We start from the raw sequence: 27434 nt of genomic DNA, 5'->3' as shown, positions 1-27434 counted from the left end.
ATGGATGACTGAGCTGCTTGAAATACAGTGTTAAATAGGGAGGTCAAACACACACACACACACACACCCTAGAAGCAGTAACACATTGTGAGATCAGAATGTCTGGCATTGTAGTGCACCCACATGGCAGTGTCTTTTCAGATGTAACACACCCCAAGATGTCAAAATCCACTAACCATCATTTCCTCAAGCAATGTGGAGTATATTACAACAATATCAACAACTGCAGCACTGAACATCATGTGAGTTTCAGCATGCTCCCAGCTCCTAGAAGACAGATTCTTGTCATTATGACACTTCTACAGTACAAACCTACATTTCTGAGAAGAACATTTAATTAGATCTTAATTTCTCCTTAAAACAAAATAACTGTTTCTTTACTTTTGGGTTTATCTGTTTTGTTTTGGTTTTTTGGTTTTTAAAATGTATCTACAGAAGTGCCTCCATAATCACCAAATTTACAGGGAGTGCAGAATTATTAGGCAAGTTGTATTTTTGAGGAATAATTTTATTATTGAACAACAACCATGTTCTCAATGAACCCAAAAAACTCATTAATATCAAAGCTGAATGTTTTTGGAAGTAGTTTTTAGTTTGTTTTTAGTTTTAGCTATTTTAGGGGGATATCTGTGTGTGCAGGTGACTATTACTGTGCATAATTATTAGGCAACTTAACAAAAAACAAATATATACCCATTTCAATTATTTATTTTTATCAGTGAAACCAATATAACATCTCCACATTCACAAATATACATTTCTGACATTCAAAAACAAAACAAAAACAAATCAGCGACCAATATAGCCACCTTTCTTTGCAAGGACACTCAAAAGCCTGCCATCCATGGATTCTGTCAGTGTTTTGATCTGTTCACCATCAACATTGCGTGCAGCAGCAACCACAGCCTCCCAGACACTGTTCAGAGAGGTGTACTGTTTTCCCTCCTTGTAAATCTCACATTTGATGATGGACCACAGGTTCTCAATGGGGTTCAGATCAGGTGAACAAGGAGGCCATGTCATTAGTGTTTCTTCTTTTATACCCTTTCTTGCCAGCCACACTGTGGAGTACTTGGACGCGTGTGATGGAGCATTGTCCTGCATGAAAATCATGTTTTTCTTGAAGGATGCAGACTTCTTCCTGTACCACTGCTTGAAGAAGGTGTCTTCCAGAAACTGGCAGTAGGACTGGGAGTTGAGCTTGACTCCATCCTCAACCCGAAAAGGCCCCACAAGCTCATCTTTGATGATACCAGCCCAAACCAGTACTCCACCTCCACCTTGCTGGCGTCTGAGTCGGACTGGAGCTCTCTGCCCTTTACCAATCCAGCCACGGGCCCATCCATCTGGCCCATCAAGACTCACTCTCATTTCATCAGTTCATAAAACCTTAGAGAAATCAGTCTTGAGATATTTCTTGGCCCAATCTTGACATTTCAGCTTGTGTGTCTTGTTCAGTGGTGGTCGTCTTTCAGCCTTTCTTACCTTGGCCATGTCTCTGAGTATTGCACACCTTGTGCTTTTGGGCACTCCAGTGATGTTGCAGCTCTGAAATATGGCCAAACTGGTGGCAAGTGGCATCTTGGCAGCTGCACGCTTGACTTTTCTCAGTTCATGGGCAGTTATTTTGCGCCTTGGTTTTTCCACACGCTTCTTGCGACCTTGTTGACTATTTTGAATGAAACGCTTGATTGTTCGATGATCACGCTTCAGAAGCTTTGCAATTTTGAGACTGCTGCATCCCTCTGCAAGATATCTCACTGTTTTTGACTTTTCTGAGCCTGTCAAGTCCTTCTTTTGACCCATTTTGCCAAAGGAAAGGACGTTGCCTAATAATTATGCACACCTGATATGGGGTATGATGTCATTAGACCACACCCCTTCTCATTACAGAGATGCACATCACCTAATATGCTTAATTGGTAGTAGGCTTTCGAGCCTATACAGCTTGGAGTAAGACAACATGCATGAAGAGGATGATGTAGACAAAATACTCATTTGCCTAATAATTCTGCACTCCCTGTATGATAGTTGGCCAACATGCTGGTACCCTGAGTGATTTTCAGATGAAATGTTCAATAAAACCTTCTGGTGAAATACTGGCCCATACTATGACAGTTAAAGACACTCAACATAATGACAGCTAAGATAAAACTCTATATTTCTAACACTAATCACTCAGCTGGACAGAGCAAACTAAAAACTCCTTTGCCTCCACCATCTAACTACAGGAAGCTGCCAGCGGCGGGTTTTAGCTTAGGAAGGAGCTACTGTTTCTCAAAGTACATCACATCAGTATCACCTTATCATGCAGGAAACATACATAGATATCTCCTGTTCATGTTCAAGTGATGACAGTATGTTTGAGTCTTCGTGTAAGACAAACAGGCTGAATGAAGAATGATAACAGACAGCTGTGGGCAGTGGTTCCTAACTTTAAGGAGGGGGACCGAAGGTTATGTTTCAATTACAGACTCCTAGGAAAGAGGAGAGAAGAGTTTTTTTGTACTTAGGACTCATTAAGAAAATCAAAATACAGTTTTCATCTTGTTTGTGGAATAATGGACAAGCTCTTTCTCCTTTTAAGGATGTTTGAGGTTGGGGGGCAGTTTGGCCAAGAGGTCTACAGTACATGTGTTTCAACCTAGCCAGTGGTGGGGTGCCGCCATTCTCTGCTACATGCTATTTGATCCTTCTCCAACTGTAGTGCACCTGGGTTGTCTTTGAATTAAGCCCTCTATAGGTTGAGAAATTTTATTCCCATCAAACATTTTCAACATGCTGTGATTCCAAAGACATTACCCAGTCCACATTAGTATAGATTTTAAGCATTTTAACATCTGATCTGTTTTCTAGGTTTTAATTCTTTTTTTTTGAGCAGTGAAAACCAGCAACTGTAATGAAACTTGCTGTCTAATCCATGATTGTACATTAAAACATTATTAAGAAATGTCATGAAGAACTTTCTATGCTCTATGTTAGGACAAGATACAGAGTGTAATTAAAATGGTAGGTATGCTTAATTACATTTTTAGAGAAGTTTCAAGAACCGGCTGTGTGCAGGCAGGAGAGGAACCAAGACCATCCATCCATCCATCCATTCGCTTCTGCTTATCCTTTTCAGGGTTGCGGGGGGCGCTGGAGCCTATCCCAGCTGTCATAGGGCGAGAGGCGGGGTACACCCTGGACAGGTCGCCAGTCTGTCGCAGGGCTAACACACAGGGACAGACAACCATTCGCACTCACATTCACTCGCACATTCACACCTAGTGGCAATTTGGATTATCCAATTAACCTATCCCCACAAGCTGCATGTCTTTGGACGGTGGGAAGAAGCCGGAGTACCCGGAGAGAACCCACGCAAACACGGGGAGAACATGCAAACTCCACACAGAAAGACCCCCGGCCGGAAACACAAGACCTTCACAATAAAATAGTAACTGGAATATTGCACAGGAGTGGGGGAAAGGCAGCCGAGAAGGAGCAAGGGAACACAAGGGAGAGGGCAGACATGACAAATGGGGAAACATTATGGAATAAAACAAGGAAGGGAAAATCAGGCACATGAACTCAAAGCTATATGAACATAGATACACAGAGGGAAACACAGGAGCAAAGACACAGGGAAAACTAACAACCAAAAGTTAAACATAAAAACCTAGGGACTAGGACTAAATTTTGAACTAACAAGGTGGCCTCAAACCATAATACAAAATGACAAAACATTAAAAACTGAAACCACTGGGTCATAAGACCCAGGATCGTGACAAGAAGTAAAGTTAGCCTAATGGAGAAGTAGAAACAGTGTTGAAGAAACATTTTCATTCATTTTCAGGATCCATGTGGAGGCTAAAATCACCCGCAATTGTTTTATCTGTACTGAACAAAGAATATGCACAAACTTTGAGCACATTTTTCGTAACTATTGGCTATTTTTGCAAAACTCTACACACAAATAAGAAAACCCTTCACCCAATCAGCAAAACATTGTAGTTTTCTTGCAAAAGCGAATAACCCTTGCTTAACTCTCCACACCTTTGTAAAAATGGTATTTTTGTATCCAACAGTTAACACAAGCCATCATATTAATAAGCACACAATGCACCAACTACACACTGATGGTATGAATAAAAAACACATCTGGCTTTTGCTTTCTCTGTGCACAAGGTAGGCTATGTCAGTTTGAGCTCATACTTTTGTCATAGATCCGTAAGCATAGAGGGATCCAGACTTCAAGTACTGGTGTTTATTCACACACATCAAAACAAACACAAGTGTTTATTTCCAAGTATAGGATTATTTGCAATCGCCATATTGACTATATGGATTTCTTGGTCTGCAGTGAACATGCTTCCTCTGCCCCAGCATTTGGTCGTCTAGCAATTCTGTAAAGTAACAATTTCAGTATTTTTACATCTATGGTATTGTTGTGTTCCTCATTGGCATATGGCAGTGCTACAAATCTTAGTGCAAAGTGACTGTACTAACCGATTCTCATTTCAAAATGTCCTTATGATACTTGCTACTTTGTAGCGGCTCGAGTTAGGCTGGACCCGTTGGCCAGCTTCCCTCAGGGTCATTCCACGGTTGATTACATGGTCCACTATTGTAGCTCTGATGTCATCAGCAATTTTATTTCTTACTCTTCTTACCCTTCCTCTCCCCCCTCCTCATCCTCTCCCCCCTCCTCGTCCTCCTCTTGCTCCTCCTTGTCCTTGTCGTCCTCTTCCTCCTACTTCTTCACCTCCACGTCCTCTTGCTTGGCCTCCTCTACTTCTCACTCTTCCTGCTCCCTCCATTGTACTCCACACACAGAGCTTACCTGTATTATAGTGCTTGGGCTGATTGCAAAGTGAACTAATTATCTAAAAAAGTTTTCACATGTGACATTGTGCCAGACAGTTGGCAAAATAGTGTAAATAATGGCCGTAAATGTGTATAGTTTTGCTAGGAGTGCGTTGATCATTTGGAAATTGAGTGTAAAGCAGTGAGTTGTGTTTACAGTTCTGCAAAAAGAGTGCTGTGCAGTGGATTGTAGCTACAGGTTTGCAAAGTGTGTGTTACAAAATGGCAAACTGAGTGCAAAGCAGTGTTTGTGCTTTTAGTTTTGCAAACTCAGTGAGTGGTTTTGCTATAAGTATTAATAGTTTTAGAAATTGTGCTATAAGAATCACAGTTAGGGTTTAAGCATTCAGAAAAAACTGTAATAACACTGCCCAACTGGGATGATTTAGAAACCCAATGACATTAAAAAAAATAACTAACACACACACACACACACACACACACACACACACACACACACACACACACACACACACACACACGTAAGCACTAAAATCCAGTGAACTCATGGATTTTAATGTCTTTTATTGGTACAAAACACACATAGTACAAAAGTTTCATTACAGTTTTTTCTGATGGCTTTAACCCTAACTGTGATTCTTATAGCACAATTCCCAAAACTATTAATACTTATAGCAAAACCACTCACTGAGTTTGCAAAACTAAAAGCACAAACACTGCTTTGCACTCAGTTTGCAATTTTGTAACACACACTTTGCAAAACTGTAGGCACAATTCACTGCACAACACTCTTTTTGCAGAACTTTAAACACAACTCACTGCTTACACTCAATTACCAAATTTCCAACACACTCCTAGCAAAATTATACACATGTATGGCTATCATTAACACTATTTTGCCAACTGTCTGGCACACTTTCACATGTGAAAACTGTTTTAGATAATTAGTCCACTTTGCAATCAGCCTAAGCACTATAAACAGGCCACAGGTAAGCTGTCTATGTGGAGTACAATGGAAGGAGCAGTAAGAGTGAGAAGAGTGAGAATCAGAGGAGGCCGAGGGAGAGGACGTGGAGGTGAAGAAGTTGGAGGAAGAGGACGTGGAGGTGAAGAAGCAAGAGGGTTAGAGGAAGTTAGAGGAAGAGGACAAGGAGGTGAAGTTAGAGGAAGAGGACAAGGAGGAGCAAGAGGAGGACGAGGAGGGGGAAGAGGAAGGGTAAGAAGAGTAAGAAATAGAATTACTGATGACATCAGAGCTACATTAGTGGACCATGTAATCAACCATGGAATGACCCTGAGGGAAGCTGGCCAACGGGTTCAGCCTAACTTGAGCCGCTACACTGTAGCAGGCATCATAAGGACATTTTGAAATGAGAATCGGTTAGTACAGTCACTTTGCACTAAGATTTGTAGCACTGCCATATGCTGATGACAAACACAACAATACCATAGATGTAAAAATACTGAAATTGTTACTTTACAGAATTGCTAGACGACCAAATGCTGGGGGCAGAGGAAGAATGTTCACCGCAGACCAAGAAACCCATATAGTCAATATGGTGATTGCAAATAATTCCATTAGACTACGCGAAATTCAGCAGCACATAATTGAGGATGACACCACCTTCCAAAACACACAAAATGTGAGCATTTCTGTATTAGGTCGTGTACTTGCCCGCAACAGAATCCGAATGAAACAAATCTACAGAGTACCTTTTGAAAGAAACAGTGAACGTGTAAAACAGCTGCGATATGACTATGTGCAGGTAAGCTATAGTATCATTGGTACTGAATTTCGAAGTGCATACTGTAGTGCTGTGCATGTGCCTGCTGTGCTGAATTTGTTTTGTCTTGTCTAGAGAGTGATGGAGCTAGAGGCAGATGCCATGGGTCATGAGCAGATTTTTGTGGATAAGGCTGGTTTCCACCTCACAAAGACAAGGAGACGTGGCAGGAACATTTTTGGACACCGTGCCATAATCAGTGTCCCAGGACAATGTGGTGGTAACATAACTATGTGTGTTGTTCACCATCATGCAACCCTTGGCCCATATAACACTGCACACATTATTACATTCCTGGACACCTTACATGACATGGTCACCAATGTTCAGAGACCAGAGCAGACCAGATACGTCATCATATGGGACAATGTTAGTTTCCATAGGGCTGCTTCGGTCCGCAACTGGTTTACAGATCACCCACTCTTCACTGTACTCAACCTCCCCCCATACTCTCCGTTCTTGAACCCAATTGAAGAGTTCTTCTCTGCCTGGCGCTGGAAGGTCTATGACCGTCATCCCCATCAACGCATAGCCCTTTTACAGGCAATGGAGGAGGCATGTGGGGATATTGACCAGGCATCATGTCAGGCCTGGATACGCCATTCCAGGAGATATTTTCCCCGGTGCCCTGGACTCGAGGACATTGCATGTGATGTTGATGAAATTTTGTGGCCGGACCCAGAGAGACGACACGATGTAGACTGATTTCTTTTTTTTCCTCAGTGAAATTACTGTTTTGTTTGGACTTGGGAATAAACACTTGTGTTTGTTTTGATGTGTGTAAAAAATAAACACCAGTACTTGGTTGTACATGTTTACAGACCTATGACAAAAGTATGAGCTCAAACTGACATAGCCTACCTTGTGCACAGAGAAAGCAAAAGCCAGATGTGTTTTTTATTCATACCATCAGTGTTTAGTTGGTGCATTGTGTGCTTATTAATATGATGGCTTGTGTTAACTGTTGGATACGAAAATACCATTTTTACAAAGGTGTGGAGAGTTAAGCAAGGGTTATTCGCTTTTGCAAGAAAACTACAATGTTTTGCTGATTGGGTGAAGAGTTTTCTTATTTGTGTGTAGAGTTTTGCAAAAATAGCCAATAGTTACAAAAATGTGCTTAAGCCATCAGAAAAAACTGTAAATGAAAAATCACACCAACCCCTGTGGTGTGGGTTCTGTTACCGTGGAGGGACTAGTTTCATTGGTTTTGTTCCACTGGTTTCGCTCCTTAGAGTGAAGGATGCAAATCAGTAAGTTGATCTGAATGATTGCTTTAATCCTGTAATGAATGATTTCTATCCTGAAGAAAGTGGCCATCCATACGAAATTGGGAGCGACTGAATAGTTTCTGAGTACTCAAACAAAAGGTTCTCAGCTCACTTGAACACTTGAGACCTCTTGTTTTCAAGCTGTTGTGGCAGCATGTGTCCAAACTAGAGATGGACCGATCCGATATTACATATCGGTATCGGTCCGATACTGACCCAAATTACTGGATCGGATATCGGCGAGAAATAAAAAATGTAATCCGATCCATTAAATATCAAAAAAGCAACTCACAAAACTTGCTACACGGCGTAACTCGGCTCATAACCGTAGCACGTTGCAGCAGTATGCATCACGTGATAGAGCGGCTGTGTGTATTTGTAGCCTCGCTAGCAATCCGGCATTTCATCTCCGAGGAAGTTTTCCCAGAGAGAAGTAAAGCAAGTGTGTAAGTTCATCTCTGAATGTTTGTAAAGCATTCCCACGTTAAGCTTAACAACCGATATATGGAGGGACTGCCCCTCTCTCTCTCTCCCTCCCTCTCCTGCTGCTACTTCAATCTTGAAACTGCTTAATGATCAGCTGATTGGCTTTTCTGTCGTGAGTCCATCTTTCTTCTTTGTTTTTGGCCCACTTCGCACCAGAAAGAGGAAACCAGCGGCTGAACAACAGCAGCACTATTAAGCTTGATAAGCTGTTGTTAGAATTTATTTAAGATTACTTTCTACACCAGGATCCTTTTCTATGTAGCTGACGGCTGGTAACTGTGCAGGGGTGGATCTAGCAAAGTTTAGCCAGGGGGGCCGATAGGGTATTAACAGGGAAAAGGGGGCACAAAGACATACTTTTCTTTCTTATTCTCATTTAAAATGTCTAGCTTTTAATAAATAATTATCTGACTCTTACACCCAAAGTTTTAATCTGATGTAAAATATATAGAAGTCCATTACTGTATATAGTAACTGTTAAGTCTAATATACCCTAGTAAGCTATAGTACTTTTTCCTTTGGGAAAGTACCATCTGTGAATTCTGCAATTCTGTTGAAGAAAGATGTTGAATCTATTTAATTATTCTTGAAAAATAATTTATTTCTGTGCATTTTTCCACACTGCATCAAATTTAATTTGATTACATCGATTAAGCATCATGAGGTGGAGGGTGGGGGGTGGTTCCCTATGTTTTTTTTCCTGGGAGTTTGCAACCCTATTAGTTAGGTTGCTTAATATTTCTGCTAAGTACTCTTTAAAATACCAGAATAGGGAGGATGGAGTAGGTTTAAGTTTATTAGATTGATCAGTGTTGCTGAACTATGAAATATTTTGGGCGCAGTGTATTTTTTACATACAGGTATAACAGAATAGTTTTAGTGTTGTTATTTATTTAAACTTGAGTATAAACTTATACAAAATGCAGCAAGATATTAAAAAACGTTTTATTGATTAAAAAACACACTATATCGGATTCATATCGGTATCGGCAGATATCCAAATTTATGATATCGGTATCGGACATAAAAAAGTGGTATCGTGCCATCTCTAGTCCAAACCCCTACAGACTTACTATATTTAATGTCAAATTTATTAGTCATTATAATTTTAGACCTGTAAAGCGTAATCAGGCCTCGATCCCAAAAGCCCTATGGATTGTACCTCTCTGAACAAGGCATACTGACTATCCTTTAGTATTTTCAATGAAACTGCAGGGATACCGATGGCTGGTGCTTTAACCAACTGTTGAGTGTTCTATACTTCCAGCTGGACAAAGCAGTGCATTTGCTGCACAGCAGTGCTGTAGATGACAGGCTTCTACTCCTTTACCAGGAGCATGTGGCCTAATTTGCCTATCTTGAATTCACAGTGGTCATCCCTTCCCTCATGGTTATCATACTTTGCTTTACTGCAGCTAAGGTCTGATCATTGATAGAGGCATTACTATACTGTCTTGTGCACAGGAAAATGGAAGGCAGAGGATTAAATGGAAAAGCAAGCTTTAACTATGTGGTCGCGAATTTTGAAGCCATCCTGATAACCTTCTCCCACCAACGATGTGGAGATCCAACCTCTTTAGATCCAATTAAAATCAAGTCACTGAAAAAGATGCTCTGGACAAGAGTAGAATTCTTGGAACAGAGTTTAATACACTGAATCATATGAACAGCAGGAAAAATACATACAGACATTTAGCAAGAGAATTACATAGCAGAAAGCAAGCAAAGCAAAATCCCGGGGTATACAGCCTTAAGCACAGACAGCAGAGCAACACAGAGACGGACAGAGAGTAACAGCAGAGGGGAAAAAAGTGCTGGGGGTGTCCTCTGGTCCTCTAATATATAGGGACCAGTATCCCCGCCCCCTGCTGCTGAGTAACTTTTCCACCCGTCCAAACACAGCTGCAGGGGTCAGGTAGCGGCCAAGGTCTTGGCGAAAGGCCAGTCAGGACTCTGACTACCCCTTGCTCTGGCTTATCACAATAAGTCATGACACGGTCAAACATCACACATTAATCCTAATTATTAAATCTTACACAGCAAGTGGCACAATCTTATAATATATAATCTTATAACTACATAGGTTACATGCTTAAGACACTTCAGTGTAGTTCAAAGTATGTGTGTGTGTGTGTGTGTGTGTGTGTGTGTGTGTGTGTGTGTGTGTGTGTGTGTGTGTGTGTGTGTGTGAATATATCGTATGATATTTTATCGTGATGTGTTCAGGATCTAGTTACAATGTTACTGTTTTGGTTGTGATGCATGAACGACGTTGAGCGTGTATTAGGGAAGGTTAGTTACCGGAGAGTAAATTATTCAGGAGAACTCTCCCCTTACATTAACTGCCCTGTAACTGTACCACCTTAATAAACCTCGGTGAAGCAAAATGTCTTGTGCTTAAGACTCTACATGAAAGTTAAAATATATATGTTCAGTGCACATAGATATATAGTGTATATAGTTACATAGTTATACATATCATACAAAAATCCACCACAACTGTCAATAATAAGTTCCAAAAAGTAAATAAGGTAACAGAAGTGCAAAATTATGAAAGGTTTACAGTACTGAAAAAGGAAACACAAGGAGCCAGACAGGTGCAAAGAATCAGGACAATCGGGGTGACACTAAATTAAAAGTTATCATTGGAAATCACCAAGTAAAATAATAAGCAACTCAGTATTACCACAACTAAGACTCATAATCTATAAGAATAATGAAACCATAAAATCAAGGATCCCAAAACACAATGGATAAAAACCAAAACTTTAACAGCATTAAACTTTAAAAATAACTTTTTAAACTGTAAAACAGCAAACCAGAAAAGTTTGTGAACAGGAATCTAGGCTAAAAATATTAAGGAAGAATTCATAACAGGAATCAAACACCAAAACAAGGAGTCATGACAGAATGCACCGTTAATTTGCTATTAGAAGGGTTATTTATTTATTTATTTATTTATTTATGTAATGTATTTGTAATTTTATTTATTTATTTATTTGCTTCTGTACAACCCTGCAAGAACCTTGAACTTTGGTCTGAGGTCTTTGAGAAACTAAAGGTAACGGTCTGACTCCAAAAGGCAAAGAGTCAGCAGAGTAACCTGAGTCCTCAATACAATAACTAACAAATTGTCCTTCGCGTAGTTCCTTCCACTGGACATCAGTTGAGCCTTTGCCACTCACCTGAGTGTAATACTGTCCCAGAATTCAGACTTTCTGTAGCCACAGCAAGGGTGGTGTATTCTGGGGCTGTTGCTGAAGGATCTTTAAACCTGACCATATTTGCAGAGGACAAATCTCTCAGTGCCTTTTTATAGTGACAGAAGATCAGAAACAGAAAAAAACCTGGAAAACAAGTTTTAGACAGAGTTTAAGCTTCAAAATGTGGTTTATTGGAGAGGCATTATTTCACAGTTTTTAAGACACACAAATTGAATCTATTACTAGAGACTTCTTTATGTTTTGGAGGCATTTCAATTCTTACAAGAAGTTAATGGGATTATGTTTAATTAATTTAATTAATTACTAAACGGTAGTGGGTGTAGTGAACAATGACTCCAGACTGCATAAGATTAATACCTGGTTTGGTCTTGTGGTAAAACAGTAATGTCATTAGTTTATGCAAACTATTTCACATTTGTGTGTCAAAAGCAAATTTACAACACAATATAGTTGATTATATTTTATTAGATTGGCTGATTGATTGGCCTGTGCTTGGCTGTGCCTCTGCCTTTGTCCATGCCTTGGTTTATATTGCATGTTGTTCATCTCCCTCAGACATGTGATCTCCATTTTTTGCTGGGTGTTGGATGAACAACTTGTTATATTTCTTCTAATTAAAAAATTAAAGACATAAATTTACAAAGGATTTTTTAACAGAATGTTGGAATGGCAAACTTTATTGCTAAGGTTTCTCAGGACTTGCGGAGGTTTCTCAAGACCCCCTCCGCGAATTGCTACCTTATTGTGGTGGAAGGGTTTGTGTGTCCCATGGATGCCAGGGGCTATGTTGGGCTTCTGCCCCGTGGTAGGATTTCCCATGGGAAAATGGTCCTGGGTGGGGGACCAGACAAAAAGCGATTCAGAAGAGCCCTATGAGAAAAACACCTAGGAAACAGTTCACCCTGCCCAGGATAGGGTTTGAGAGGTACCAGCTAGATATAGTCGGGCCCACCTCAACGCACGCTGTGGGCTCTGGAACCAGCCTACTAGAGAGGGGCTGGACTCTGTCTCAGTCTAGAGTTGTCCCTGGTAAGAGGCGGCAGGCTGGGGTGGGTATTCTAGCATCTACTCAGCTTGCTGCCTGCCTGTTAGGGTTTCTCCCAGTGGACAAAAGGGTTTGTTCCCTGAGCCTTTGGGTCGAGGAACAGGTCCTGTGCTTATGCGCCGAGTGGCAGTTCAGAGTACTCAGCCTTCTTGGATTCCCTGGGTGGGGTGCTGGAGGGTGCTCCGCCTGGGGACTATGTTGTCATACTGGGAGACTTCAATGCTCATGTGGGCAACGGCAGTGAGACCTGGAGGGGCGTGACTGGGAGGAACAGCCTCCCGGATCTGAACCCAAGCAGTGTTTTGTTCTTGGATTTCTGTGCAAACCACTGTTTGGCTATAACGAACACCATGTTCGAAAATAAGAGTGTCCATAAGTGCAAATGGCACCAGGATGCTCTAGGCCGCAGGTCGATTTTGTAATCACATCACCAGACCTGCAGGGCTGAGCCGTCAAATGATCACCACCCGGCGGTGAGTTGGATCAGGTGGCGGGGGAGAACACTGGACAGATCTGGCGCACCTAAAAGTATAGTGAAGGTGTGCTGGGAACACCTAGCAGAGGCCCCAGTCCGCGAGATCTTCAACGCACACCTCTGGCAGAGCTTCAACAGCATTCTGAGGGAGACTTGGGACATTGAATGCAAATGGACCATGTTCAGCACCTCTGTTGCCGAAGCCGCTGCGCTGAGCTACGGCCACAGTGTGGTTGGTGCCTGTCGTGGTAGTAACCCCCGAAATTGATGGTGGACACCAGAGGTGAAGGGATCTACCAAGCTGAAGAAGGAGTCCTGTTGGGCTTGGTTAGCCTGTGGGACTTCTGAGACAGCCGATAAGTACCGACAGGCCAAGCAGAACGCGGCTCAAGCAGTGGCTGAAAAACTTGGGTTTGGAAAGAGTTTGGAGAGGCCAAAGAATTTCAGACTGCCTCATGGAAATTCTGGCAAACTGTCAGGCGACTCAGGAAGGGAAAGCGGTGCTCTACCTGCACTGTGTATAGGGCAGGTGGAGCGCTACTGACTTCGACTGAGAAAATTGTGGGGCAGGAAGGAATACTTCGAGGATGTCCTCGACCATCCCACTGGCACTTCTTCCGTGGAGGAAGCAGAGTCTGGGGACAAAGGGGATGACCCGCCTATCTCTGGGGGCGAGGTCACTGAGGCAGTTAAACAACTCCTTGGTGGCAGAGCCCCTGGGGTAGATGAGGTCTGCACTGAGTTGATGAAGGCTCTGGATGTTGTAGGGGTGTCCTGTTTGACACGCCTCTACAATGTTGCATGGAAATCAGGGGTGATACCTCGGGATTGGCAGACCGGGGTGGTGGTTCCCATCTTTAAGAAAGGGAACCGGAGGGTGTGTTCCAATTATAGGGGGATCACACTCCTCAGCCTCCCTGGGAAAGTCTATGCCAGGGTGCTGGAAAGGAGAGTCCGTCCGTTAGTCGAACCTCGGATACAGGAGGAACAATGCGGTTTTCGTCCTGGTCGTGGAACACTGGACCAGCTCTTTACCCTCTCAAGGATACTTGAGGGTGCATGGGAGTTTGCCTTGAAGGTGCATGGGAGTCTACATGTGTTTTGTGGACTTGGAGAAGTCATTCGACCATGTCCCTCGGAGTGTCCTGTGGGGGGTGCTCCAGGAGTATGGGGTGTGTGGCCCATTGCTATGGGCCATTCAATCCTTATACAACCATTGCAAGAGCTTGGTCCGCATAGCAGGCGATAAGTCGGACTAGTTCCTGGTGGGTGATGGGCTCTGCCAGGGCTGCTGTTTGTCACCAATTCTGTTCATAATTTTTATGGACAGAATTTCTAGGCACAGCCAAGTGGTGGAAGGCTTTGACTTCGGTGGTCTCAGAATCTCATCTCTGCGTTTTCGCGAATGATGTGGTTCTTTTGGCTTCATCTGGTGATGGCCTCCAGCTCGCACTGGAACGGTTCGCAGCCGAGTGTGAAGCAGTGGGAATGAGAATTAGCACCTCTAAATTTGAGGCCCTGGTCCTCAGCAGGAAAAGTGCCCACTCTGGGTCGGGGACGAGTTCCTGCCCCAAGTGGAGGAGTTTAACTATCTTGGGCTACGTTCACACTGCAGGCGAAAGTGCAGCAAATCCAACTTTTTTGACCCTGTGCGACCCATATCCGATCATGGTATGACAGTGTGAACGGCACAAATCCCATATTTTCAAATCATCCGATCTGGGTCACTTTCGTATGTGGTATTGAATCCGATACATACCTGATGTTTTAGAAAGCAACTGGTGTTTGAATGGTCATGTCGCATTAAATCTGTCTTTTATGTCACTGACACAAGACAGACGCCAATTATCAGTGCTGGAGAAGCGCCCGAGAAGACATCGCAAATGCTTCCTGGCCATCCCGTGTAGATGTTAGTGAAACAGTTGGGAAGACAGCATTGGAGAAACGTGAACATTTTATTTGTACTGTATAATCTGCAGATTCTGACAGAAATCAGCAACTATCATTTGAAGCACCGCTCCTCTCTAAAACAGCAATAAGGATAATTATTGGGCCATATGTAAATAATAAAATAACTTTATAACTTAAAGCAAAACTGGGAAACGTAAAGTCCGAAACAAGTCTTTATATTAAGGGCCAACAGTCAAACAATATTTTTTGGTCTGGATCTAAACAGAGCGCGTTGTGTGTGACATCTTCTTTTGCGCATGCGTGCCGCTTTGAGGGTTCACACTAGAGCACATTTGCTGTCACATTTTATTTGTAGTGTGAACAAGCAGACAAAAAAATCGGATTTGATCAAAAAAATCGGAATTGAGCATTAAGACCTGCAGTGTGAACGTAGCCTTGGAGTCTTATTCACGAGTGACGGGAGAAGGGACAAATTGGTGCTCCAACTCCAGTGATGCGGACCTGTTTGTTGTGGTGAAGAGAGAGCTGCGTGTAAAAGCGAAGCTCTCAATTTACCGGTCAATCTATGTCTCTACCCTCACCTATGGTCACAAGCTGTGGGTATTGACCAAAAGAACGAGATTGTGGATACAGCAGAAATGGGCTTCCTCCGAAGGGTTGCTGGCCTCTCCCTTAGAATTAGAGTGAGAAGTTCAGTCATCCGGGAGGGGCTCAGAATTAGGGATGGGTATTGAAAACCGGTTCTTGTTCTTGTTCCCACTGTTTCAATTCCTTGGAATTGTTTGCCATTTTTGCAAACGATTCCCTTATCGATTCCAGTTGCCCCGAATGACATCACCACGTTGCGGAGCGTCATTTACCTGGCAGGAAACACGGCGCCTTTAAGCGGCTCAAACGCTAAAAAGTTTGGTTATACTTTACGAGAACGGATGACAACAGGGCAACTTGCAATACTTGCAAAGTAGATATTTCATTTAAAGGAGGAAACACTACGAATATGCAAAAGCATTTGCTCACAAAACACGCGATAACCTCAAATGAATGTCGTGTTTTTAATTCCGCTCCGGACTAGTGAATCTCAACCCAGCAGCAGCGGTAACGTTTGCACGTCTTCTCCCGTTAATGGGGCAGGTAAATAATCAACTAACAGTGCATATTATGTTAGCGCGATCTGCCTTATTACAAAACCTGCCATTACTGTGCGCTGCATTTAGGTGACCATGATGAGAGAGACAGAGTCTGGCTGGCGCTCGCTGGCAGTTCTCACTGCAGTCTACCGGTAGCGTCTCCTTTCAGGCCAGGATAGACGAATGTCACCGAGCAGTGGCAAACATCTATTTGCCACAGCAGATGCCCCTGATTTTCGGTAAGTGAATGTGTTTAATTGTAGGCAGGGACATTACTGCATATTCTTGTGTAATTGCTACAGAATAATTTATGTTATACTTTGTTATTGCTACAGAAGAATATTTATTTTATTATTTTACATTTACAATTTTTTTCCCCGGGGACCCTGTGACACCACATTGAAGAGCCATAGGCTGGATCTCTTAAAATCTCACTGTTGGGTTTGTAAGGCCATGCTTCTCCTAAATTTCTATCTTGTTCAAAGAGAAGATATAAAACCAAGTTCTAAGCTAATCGACCTTAGTGTTCTCCTTTTTAAAAAAAGAATCAATAAGAGAATCAATAAAGAACCGAATCGTTAAACAGAATCGAAAATGGAATCGGAATCGTGAAAATCTTATCAATACCCATCCCTACTCAGAATACAGCCGCTTCTCCTCCACATCGAAAGGAGCCAGTTGAGGTGGTTCGGGCATCTGACAGAAGATGGCTGGATCGATGGATGGATCAATGGGCTTCTTACAACAAGGAAAGGGTGGAACCTAAAAATTTCTTTACCAGTAATTAAGATGTGCTAACACATTTGGTATTTACTATCAAAAGTGTAGCATCACATTGGTCAGTGGATTTGAGGTTTAACAAAAACTCAATTGTTTCTTTTGTGAAATAGAATAATCATGTAACACTTACACAACAGTGGCAGCACCACCATTATCCCAATACTTGCAGGTCCTAATTGCACTCTTTTGACTGGCTGATTATTGCCATCCCATTTTCCACACACAGCTCCATCCTCACACGTGTATACTCGAACCCAGACTCTCTGTGGTTCTGGGCAGGCCTTTCCCTGCTGATCTTTAATCACCAGTTCCACCTCATAGATACCCGGCCACATGGAGTCTTGAGCCCGCAAGATAGCCGCAGTATCTGTCAGAAACCACACAGAGATGTTACACATGTACAGAATGAATACATATTATTCCTGAAATGACAATCTTACAGATTAAATTAAATAGAATTAAATTCATTTGAAATCAGTTTTATTTACATAACACAAATTCACAGGGTCTCAGCGTGTTTGAAATTCTACAGCAAAGAGCCTACAGTATTAGAGAGAACGCCAGCAATCGGATGATCGCCTATGAGCAGCACATGGTGATGGTGGGGTGGAAGAAAACACAAAAGTTATCATCCCGCTTGTTGGGGGCACATGGGAAGTGAAAAGAGAGTGTAAGGAAGAAATGCTCATCATGGGAAGACCCCCACCCTTTAACAGCACAACATTAGCAATGGTTCAGGGGGACATGATGTAGTCCTAACTATAAATTTTATCAAAAAGAAAAGTTTGAAGGCTAAAAAGTCGAGAAGATCTCTGCTTCCCCAAGCCAAACAGTTAGGTGGTTAGACAGCAGAAAGCTGAAAGTTGTCTCACCATTCTACTTTAAGAAAATCTAGTAACAACAAGTAAACTTGCAGTCTGAGAGTAAAGTCATCTGTTAGGTTTAGGTGATAGGGTCTAAATAGACCCTATCACCTAATAGCGAAATATTCAAGACCTATGTGAGAAAGATCTGGATTTAACAGGGAGCTGATGAAAAGAAGCTAATATAGGAGAAACATTATCTCTCTTTCCAGTATTGCTAGTGTTCTTACTGCAGTTTTTCACTGACTGAAGGCTTTTCAGCTAGCTTTTAGACCAACCTGATAATAAGGAATTATTATCTGAGCAAGCAAGGTAAGCAGTGCTTACCAAGTGAAATCTAAAAACAGACACCAACTAACACCAGCCAAAGTAAAGGCAATCTCTCCTTATATATCAATAGGCATTCTTTGTGATAAAGCTTCTATCATCGTTTGTTTGCATCCACTAACCGGTGCAGCTGGCAGCATTTTCGTATTGTTTGCATTTATATTGTGGATGAACTTCTGGTTTTTGACAACAGACTGGTGTAGTTTGCATGCTAGACAAGATGTTGCTGGTTCTGTTTTTAATATTCAGGGAGACCTGCAGGAGGATAGCTAATCAGGGCTAAGTTACTCTGGCCCACATCAGCTACATGGATTTCTTCTTTTTTTTGCAACTTTTTTCAACAGGACTCTAAGGTAGAGAATGCTACGCATACAATTTGCAGGTCATTGAGCAAAATGGGGATTTGAGAAGGCACATGTAGTTCATGACAGGAAATATGTCACTCTGTAAAATAGTGTACGCTTAACAAGACCAACTAGTGGGACACCATTGTGCATTAAATCAGAACAGGACAAAACACAAAGAGGAAGTGCAGAATACCACAACTTTTTGGTAGTCCACTGGAGATCGAGAAGTTTACTGGTAGTTTAAGAATATAACCTCTTATTTGTAAAAAAAAAAAAAAAAAAAAAAAAAAAAAATATATATATATATATATATATATATATATATACATATATATATATATACATATATATATATATATATATATAAGTTGATAAACTAAATTCCAGCATATCATGCATTTATGTATATATGTATTATATTTTTCTATTGTATTTATTCTGTTGTATATTTAACTAGATACATTTTAAATGATTAGAAGTAATTTCCTCACCATTTAGATTCTCCATATGCCATTTCCCTTTAGTATTTTCTGGGATAATCTCAAACTTAAAAGGAGGTCCATTAGGATATGCATCCTCATTGTTAGCATTCACAACAACAGAATTCTCAGTGGTGCACATAGTCTTGATGTCACTGGTCACGATAGGGCAGTGGTCATTAAAATTGTCCAACTGGATGGCTATGGTACCAGTAGCTGTTTTAGCAGGTGTTTCTGTGATGTAAAAACAGAAATAATAATATATAATTCATCACTTTTTTTGAGTTTTTTTTGGTTTTTCCTTTCTTCAGAGACAGGCTAATGGCATTTATTCTGTACCTTTTGTAATGCAGAGTACTTTGGCAAAATATGTCCCATTGACCAGGTATGGAGACTCCCTGTCAGGTATCCTGTTGAGTTTGATCTCAGCTGTCTCTGGGTCAATAGTCAACCAGTTATCTGGGTCTGAGCCTTTGGCATACCTACATCAGAGATAGGCCACAAACCAGTTATTATTGTACTTAGGAAGAGAAGATAACATGTAATTCTTGTTTCATGTGTATGCACTGACCTGACATTCTCAGCCAGTTCTCCAGTATCTTGATCTATTGCAGGATTGCTAGCAACAACATCTGTAATGTTGAAGGAGGTGTCTTTCTTGGAGATGGCTATAGCTTCGACTTTGGGATCAAAATGTGGCCCCTCAGGCTGGTTCTTTACATTGATTTTGATGGGATAGATTTTATATTCTCCCCCCCATTGCCAAGATGATCCTCCAGAAAAAGGTGGGGCCTTGTTCCTTACAGTTAACCCCAATACAAAGTTCTTCACATTCTCATAATCCACAGGCTGTGAAATGGCAGACATAAAGAATAAAACTGAAATAGTGGATCATGTAAATATAAGTATGTCATGTATTATGAGTGTATATGTCCTCATGTAAGGGGCATCCTGCCAGCATTTAATAAATGCATCCCACAACAGACTGCATAACATAAATTTCTTTGAAATTTAGTCTGCTGTACCTTATCAAGCATTAAGATGCCCTTGTTGGTGTTGGGGTCTGTTTTAATGCTGAAATACCCGCCTTCATTGCCTCTGACAATATTAAAGACAGCTTTCCAGTTGTCTGTGGCCTTCAGATCTAGGTCCTCTGCTTGGATCCTCATCACCTCCACACCTTGTATGTTCTCCTCAATGCTTCCTTCATACTGCAGTGGAACACTTAAAAGTTATTTCAACATTTTTTATGACACTTAATGTGTTATTTCCTGAAATCATCTAAAAAGGCCTTTGGAAGCATATTCTAACACATTGAACACAAAGTATATCATGTTAATATAGAGGACTGTGAGGAAGAGAAGTACCTGCTCTTTTTCAAGAGTGGGAAGGTTGTTGTTCACATCACGGATGTTTATAGTAACATTGCCTGTTCCAGTGTTTCCTTCTGGTAAACCTTTTAGGTCTTGGCCTCTTACAGTCAGAATGTACTGACCACATTTCTGAAATCAGAAGATTGTATGCTGTATATTACAAGACCATAAGAGCAACTGAAGAAATGTGTGGGCTGTCCAAAGTTAGACTCTCAGACAAATTTGTAAAAAGGACACATTGGGGTGAATTCACTGTTATGGTTGTGGTTTGCTGATCAAAAGGTTAAGCATTAACGTTACAGTCCCATATACTGCTGCAGTTAAGCTCATTGTCTATCATCAACAGAGTTGCATATTATTGCTGACCCTGCACATTAACTTGAGTGCTTGTGATACTTAATTTAGTGCTACATAAATAGATTGAACAGAATGTGCTGCAACCACTTTGCTCTAACACCTTGTTGAATGAAAGAGATGCATTACATTTTTTTTATCTAATCATACCTCTCTCTCCAGAAGAGGCTTTTTAACAAAGATGGAACCATCATCTCTGTTAATGTAAAACATATCGTCAGGTGGATTCTGATTTATGATGGTGTAGGAAATCACAGAATGTAAAGACCATGGTTCATCAGCATCAGTTGCTGTTACTTTCATCACAAAACTACCTGAAAAACAGCATGAAATAAAACAGTCATAAAACCTAAAACAAACAAAAAGAATGGCATTAAATGGCATTGTTTGTTTTCTTGTGATGTAAAACAATGACTTACTTTCCACTAGAGCTTTAACTTGTAAAAGTTTAAGTCATCTGTAACACTATTTACTCAATATACTGGCCAAACTTTTAGAGGCTTTTATAGATTCTTACAAATATAAACTTAACTATAAAAGAATTCAGACACATTTGTTAACTCTAGACTGCATTTAACCTTACATGATAACAATGTTTTTTATGCTATCACCTTTAGCAGGTCATTGTAAAAATTTGATCACCCTGCAAATACAAAGCCACAATGCTTTCTTTAATTCATTAAGAAATCATGTAGTATTTCATCTCCATACATTTATGATGGGATTTATACCACTGACCTTCGGGACTGAGCTCATCAACTTCACCAGGCTTTATTTGCCCAAACACTGGAGCATTGTCATTCTCATCTGCAATCCGGTAACGGTACCAATCCCTTTCTTCTGCAATCGTGCCATTAGCGAACTTAATTACAAGCGTTAGCTGAAACGTGGAAGAAAACAACTTAAACTATCTTGTCTTTCTCATCTATCCTATCATAACCTAAAACAAAAAAGTGTCTGTAGTAGGGGTTTCTACCACCAGCGAAACTGCAGTTTATATCCAGTGTTGGGTGTAATGCGCTACTAAGTAACGCGTTACTGTAATTAAATTACTTTTCCACTGAAAAAGTAGAGTAACTAATTACTGTTCATTTTAAGGTATTTTAATTACAGTTACTTACAATGTACTTGCGTTACATTGTAAAATAATTAAACTCGCTGAATATCATTATTTAATTTCAATAATTTATCTTCTAAACGTAGAAGTAAACTCTGCCGCTTTAACATCACTGTATTACAGCTGTACGTCATTTCGCGCCAGTTTGCTGCATAGTCGTATTCTAAAGCGGAAGATGTCAGACTCGGCTGAAGCGTGTGGCTGTTTTATGAAATGGACATATTCCCGTCTCTTCACTTTTCTGAAACAAGCAGACAAGAACATTACAGTAATATGTAAGCTATGTCCTGGGGAGAAAAAACTATCGGCTGCTGTTAATAGCACGAGTAATCTACTGAAGCGCCTGACACGAGAGCATAGACGAACACTTCTGAGTGATCCTTGTTCATCATCCATGGATAACACCGCGGCAACTCCTGCTAAGCAGGCAAAACGTGATTTTACTTCAGCAGCACAGAAAGCGTCTGAAGGTGAGCTTAAAAAAATGATTGCAGGCTACATTGTGGAAGAGATGCTACCGCTGCGTACTGTAGAGTCTCCGTCTTTAAAAAAAATTATTTATTATTTAAAGAGTTTAGTTTCTATTGTTTGTCCACTCAAGGTTTATAGGGATTTTAAGAAGTATTTAGTTAAATTACTTATTTAGTAATTAAGTTACTTTTCTGACACAGTAATTAGATAAGTATTTTAAATACAATATTGACTAAGTAATTAGTAATTAATTACTTTTTTAAAGTAACTTACCCAACACTGTTTATATCCATGTCTTTTCAGACTCATAGAACAAATGTAGTGTATGTAGACTTTGAAGGAGCTGCTTTGGTGAGCATCAAATATTAGTGAAACCAACTATGAGACTAAATGTGAGATATGGTCATATATGAGACACATGAGACAAGTTATGGAGTGGATCAATGGTCAGTTAAAAAAAATTGCAGAATATTGTGATGGCATAGTGAACTTTACCTTTTAACATTTCAATATAAATTGACCCTATCCTGTTTTGTTTTGTTTTTTATCCTGTCATCAGAATAAAAAAAATGTATTGAATGTAATACATATTTAGGATTTCATACATTATAATCAAATGTATGCTCTGTGAAGGTAGTTGATCCTTGAGTTCAAGTAAAAGTTTGTGTCAGAGTTTGTGTTTGTGTCTTCCAAACAAATTAAAATCAAGAGTTACAGCTGATAGTAAAGTGGCAATAAAATAAAGAGTTTAGCAAATTGTTGCTAAATATTTCAACATTTAACACATGAAGGAAAAAGTGTTAAATCTTATGAATACAATAACAAGGTACAATAGAAGAGAATCACTAACATAATAATAGGGGATGAATTCCCTGTCGAGAACTTGGGTCAGACGGATGTCTCCAGTATGAGGGTCGCTCACAAACACATTGAAGGGGTACTTGTCTGCCCCAACACCTGTCAGGGAGTATGTAACATTTTCATATTCTGAGTAAACCTGAAACACACAGAATAGCACATAGATGAATGCTTCAGGGTTGGTAGACCACCATCTATTTGTCCATCTAATGGCTATTAAACATTATTTGTTTTTGAAAATCAAAAAGTTAGTACAGTCACTCAGTTCATGGCAGCTAACTAGAAAAAAAAAATGGCACACCACATTTTCCAATTATTATTGCAATTTCACAAACCTCACCTATGGCCAGCTGAGCTCTGAGACCTGACACAAAGAAGGCACTTGTTGATACAAGGAACTGAAATGACCGTCCCCTATAGGGTATCTAGACTCTCTCTTAGATATAGAGCGAGAAGCTCAGTCATTTAGGAAGGGCGCAGAGAAGAAGAAGAACTTCAAAATGACTTTTTTCATATATAGTACAATATGGTAATTACTTACTACAATGAGCTGCTTCTTCCTGCTTTATTGTGCTTTAGAGTTAGTACAAAAAAATAAAGTTGGGAAACAGTAACTTACTTTGTTAATGTAGTCTAAATTAGTGTAATCTCTATTTTCCATCAGCATCTGAGGGAAAATGCACATTCTTCGCTTTTTAAGTGACCTGTCTTCAGAGTTGGCCATCAGCACAGCGACAGCCTGCAGCTGTAACAAAACAGATGTTTGTATGAAGAATTTCTTAACAGAATCTCAGCTACATACAGTTAACTGGTTTATTAATTATCTCTCATCATGGGAGAAATCTTTTTTTTTTTTCTTTTCAGTTTTCTTATTCATTATTAGATGAATTCCTTTTAAATATGATGCCAGCAGCATTTTTCAAAAACGTTGTGACAGGAACATAATCACAATTCACTACCTTTAACGATCAGCAAGTGTTTTAATCAAAGACGTTTGGTCGGGACAAGCAAGGCAAGCAGTGACTGCTTTATTTAAGTGTCACCTAAAATTTAATAACAGGTTAACAGTCATGTATGCTGACTGTAAGCAGAGCATGAAAAACTGGTTTTATTGATGATAGCTCAAAAGGCTGTTTTCAGGATTCCCTCTGAAAGTTTTCCCCATGACATTAACTAACATTCAACTGTGAGTTTCTTAAATGACAAACAGAGAAACAGGTAATTGGAGTACTCATGACAATAGATTGACTGACATTATAAGAACTGTAGGTAGAGTTTATGGACTGATTTATGATCTGCAGATTTTTCTATTTTTCAATGTGTCCTTTAGAAATCCAAAATTCACATATTCTTGTGCAGTTTGCACCTGTTTAATGGTGCAGCAATGCTACATTAACTTGTTTCAAAATAGCCCAGCATCACACCCTCTTAAAGTGATCAGATGTTCAAACACACAGAAGTGAGAAGAAGCAGACACCTGTGTGAATATAAAGCAGTCACACCCTATAACCTGCTCTAACTTGTGTTGTTCTCTCTCTCTCTCTCTCTCCCTCTCTCTCTCCCAGGTTATGACGCATGTTTGACGCATGGCTAGATCATTATTGAGTTTTGGTTGGTGAAGAAATTGTTACTTCTGTTAAATCCATGTGAGGTTTTCGGTTGCAGGTCTGCACATCAAAGATCAACATGAATGTTTGCATACAGCCTGTCCCCACTTCCTCTCTTGTAAGGCATTCATTCCTCACCTGCTTTTCTCCACATAATGTGAGACAGTCGGCCAATGTAATGGACATTCAAAAAAATAGAGCTGAATGTTGACGTCATGATGACTTCAAAGGGCAAGTTAGTGAAAAGCACTAAACACACAAAGTTAGTGTATTTTTAGTTAAATAATTTAGCTTCATGCTTGAATTTAAAACACTGCTTGAAAGTTTGACTACAGCAGACCTTGAACAAACAGGTTCAGACATGCTGACCGCATTGTTCATTTATTCATTACCTGTAGTAGACATCCAGAAATATTAATATCTTCTATTCTATCCTAATCTATTAATTCTTTTTTTAATTAATACTATTTCAATTAAAACCTGATATAGCCCCACAGTGTTAAAATACTGGCCTGAATTATTGTTTCAACCAGCTCGTGAACAATTTTATTTTTTCTCTAAAAGTTGCAGCGAGTGAGCTGTTGCAGCTTCAGTTACAGCAGTCTTTAAAGTACTAGTAAACATTCTCACAGAAACAGAAAAACAGGTTTTGTTCTGAGGTGTTAGTTAGTCTTAACTACACTGTTAACTACACCACTCAGTTCAGTGGCCTGTGAAAACAGCTGTTACATGTGGATTAGAAAAAAGTAGTTTAAATAATATTATTGTTATGGAGTGCAGATCGAGCAGGGTTTGACCCCTGAGAGTCAGGAGCAGAGCAGGCCATAATCCATCGAAACATAGCAAGTGAAAACTCGACCTAACTCAGTTTACTCAATGACGGAATTTTACAACGGCTCCACAAAACTAAAGTGTTAACAAAGTGTCATTTGTTAACTAAATATTAATAAGTTAAAAGGAGGTTACAGCAGCTATGTTAAAGAAGCTATGTATACAGCTATGAGTGCTAAAAAAAAAAAAAAAAAGACCCTCTACAAACGTGTTAAAACTCCACGCCAGTGTGCAGCAGCTCAGAAGAACATAAGAGGACTCACTACAAACAGCAGCAGCACAAACATCGGTGCAGAAACCCGAATCATGGCTGGAGGAAACAATCCGGATCAAAGAAACTGTAGCGTGACTTCTTGCATGGATGACTGAGCTGCTTGAAATGAGGATTAGTGCTAAACGAGGAGGAGACACACACACACACACACCCTTGCAGGAGAGCACACTTAGTGAGATCCAGTAGCGGTTTTTTAAAGGGGCGACATGGGCGGTTGCCCAGGGCGGCATCGATGTGGGGGCGGCATCATGGGCATCGACAACAAAAAGTTGCTCGTACTCATGCGAGACATTTAAAATGTCTCGCTTTTAATAAATAATTATCTGAATCTTACAACCAGTTTTTATCTGATGTAAAATGTATAGACATCATACATATACCAACAAGACTGTACATCACTGTCACAACAGCGTTTGTTTTCATTCAAAGACTTTATGGTTTTTCCTATAATACCTGGGGGGCCGGTCTCTAGTCAAAATGGCCAGGCTGATTTTATGTTTCTTTAAGCAAGTTCTTCATGACTGAGCCAAGTGTCCTCTTTTTTGGAAATCAAAATATGGTCACCCTACTATATGCTAAAAGTGAGCGCGAGAGCCCTCGGTGCGCCTGCTCACTGCTGAAGTCAAAGTAAACTTTATTGTCATCTCCGCTACATACAGTCCAGTATATAGACAGACGAAACGACGAGGCTCCAATTACAACAGTGCAAGTAAACAAACAATAAAAATAAGAAGAGTAAGAAAATAAATATACACTTTATGACTAGGGGTAAAGGGATCAATAACAATTTAAAATTTATAATTTTAAATTGGCTGCTTCCAAATAGAGCACATTTCATTCATTCATTTCATTCATTAATATTGTAAATCCAAGCCCATTATTAATTCATGATATGAATCCTGGGTTGTGTGAAATCCCAGAAATACACCTTAGACAAAGTGAATCTGTGAACTTTAGGTTATGTTGTGGTGATCCTCCTGTTGGGGGATGAGTGTTCATACTGTAGTGTAAAAAAACAAATGGAAGATGGACAAGAAAAGTTCAAAGCCATCAGGTGCTCAGTTTAGAAAAAAGAGAAAAGAAGAGGAGGAGAAAAGAGCAAAAGATACAGGTAAGCAGATGTGTCATAATGGAGGGTCATCCTGAAACAATCAGAATCAGAATACTTTATTAATCCCTAAGGAAATTATGTGGGTCACAGTTGCTCCAAGAAGAAATTGTAAAAATAACAGTAACAGACTAAACTCCAAACAATACATTATGTTACAGATTTTACACATTTAAGAAATAGCACTAATATATACAGATCACTCAGTTATAAATATCAAGGATTAATGGAGGTGATTATAAAGAAATATTAAGAAAATGGACAAGAATATTACAGAGTAGAAAAGAGCGTGTATAAAAAGGGTGTAACTATTACAGTGTGTTAGTTGGAGGAGTTGTACAGGGAGATGGCCACAGGCAGGAATGATTTCCTGTGTCGTTCAGTGGTGCTTTTTGGCAATCTCACTCTCGCCATCCCCACACCATTACTGGCCTTGTGGATCAGTTTATTTAGTCTGTTGGCATCTATGACCCTCAACCTGCTGCCCCAGCATACAACAGCATAGAAGATAGCAGT

The 27434-nt window shown here is 40.2% G+C and overlaps 1 protein-coding gene across 1 annotated transcript; it reads right to left on the bottom strand.

The window, feature by feature from the left end:
* Nucleotides 1–9678: 9678 nt before the first annotated feature.
* On the bottom strand, nucleotides 9679–25954 carry LOC146361447 (desmoglein-2.1-like). The gene is made up of 12 exons (XM_084922401.1): nucleotides 25800–25954; nucleotides 23718–23843; nucleotides 23091–23237; nucleotides 21391–21532; nucleotides 20803–20966; nucleotides 20293–20427; nucleotides 19951–20136; nucleotides 19497–19774; nucleotides 19265–19407; nucleotides 18938–19159; nucleotides 17040–17276; nucleotides 9679–11694 (listed from the first exon to the last, which is right to left on the bottom strand). Exons 1-12 carry the CDS (start codon nucleotides 25842–25844, stop codon nucleotides 11510–11512), a joined length of 2010 nt encoding a protein of 669 aa, XP_084778527.1. The 5' UTR covers nucleotides 25845–25954; the 3' UTR covers nucleotides 9679–11509.
* Between the last annotated feature and the right edge of the window lie 1480 nt (nucleotides 25955–27434).

The sequence above is a fragment of the Perissodus microlepis genome, chromosome 23, assembly GCF_051167445.1.
Source record: "Perissodus microlepis isolate ML-2025 ecotype Zambia chromosome 23, ASM5116744v1, whole genome shotgun sequence".
Lineage (NCBI taxonomy): Eukaryota > Metazoa > Chordata > Actinopteri > Cichliformes > Cichlidae > Perissodus > Perissodus microlepis.
The sequence above is the reverse complement of the archived record's forward strand: the minus strand, read 5'-3'. Positions and strand labels throughout refer to the sequence as shown.

Bases quoted from the DNA above. Each gene is read 5' to 3' on its own strand.
- LOC146361447 (XM_084922401.1), bottom strand. From the start codon at position 25,844: ATGATTCGGGTTTCTGCACCGATGTTTGTGCTGCTGCTGTTTGTA. The intron at 20,428-20,802 runs GTATGATTAGAT...TTCTGATTTCAG, and splicing joins AGCCTCTTCTGGAGAGAGAG to AAATGTGGTCAGTACATTCT. The intron at 11,695-17,039 runs GTAAGTGTTACA...CTTGTTTTCCAG, and splicing joins GGTGGTGCTGCCACTGTTGT to GTTTTTTTCTGTTTCTGATC.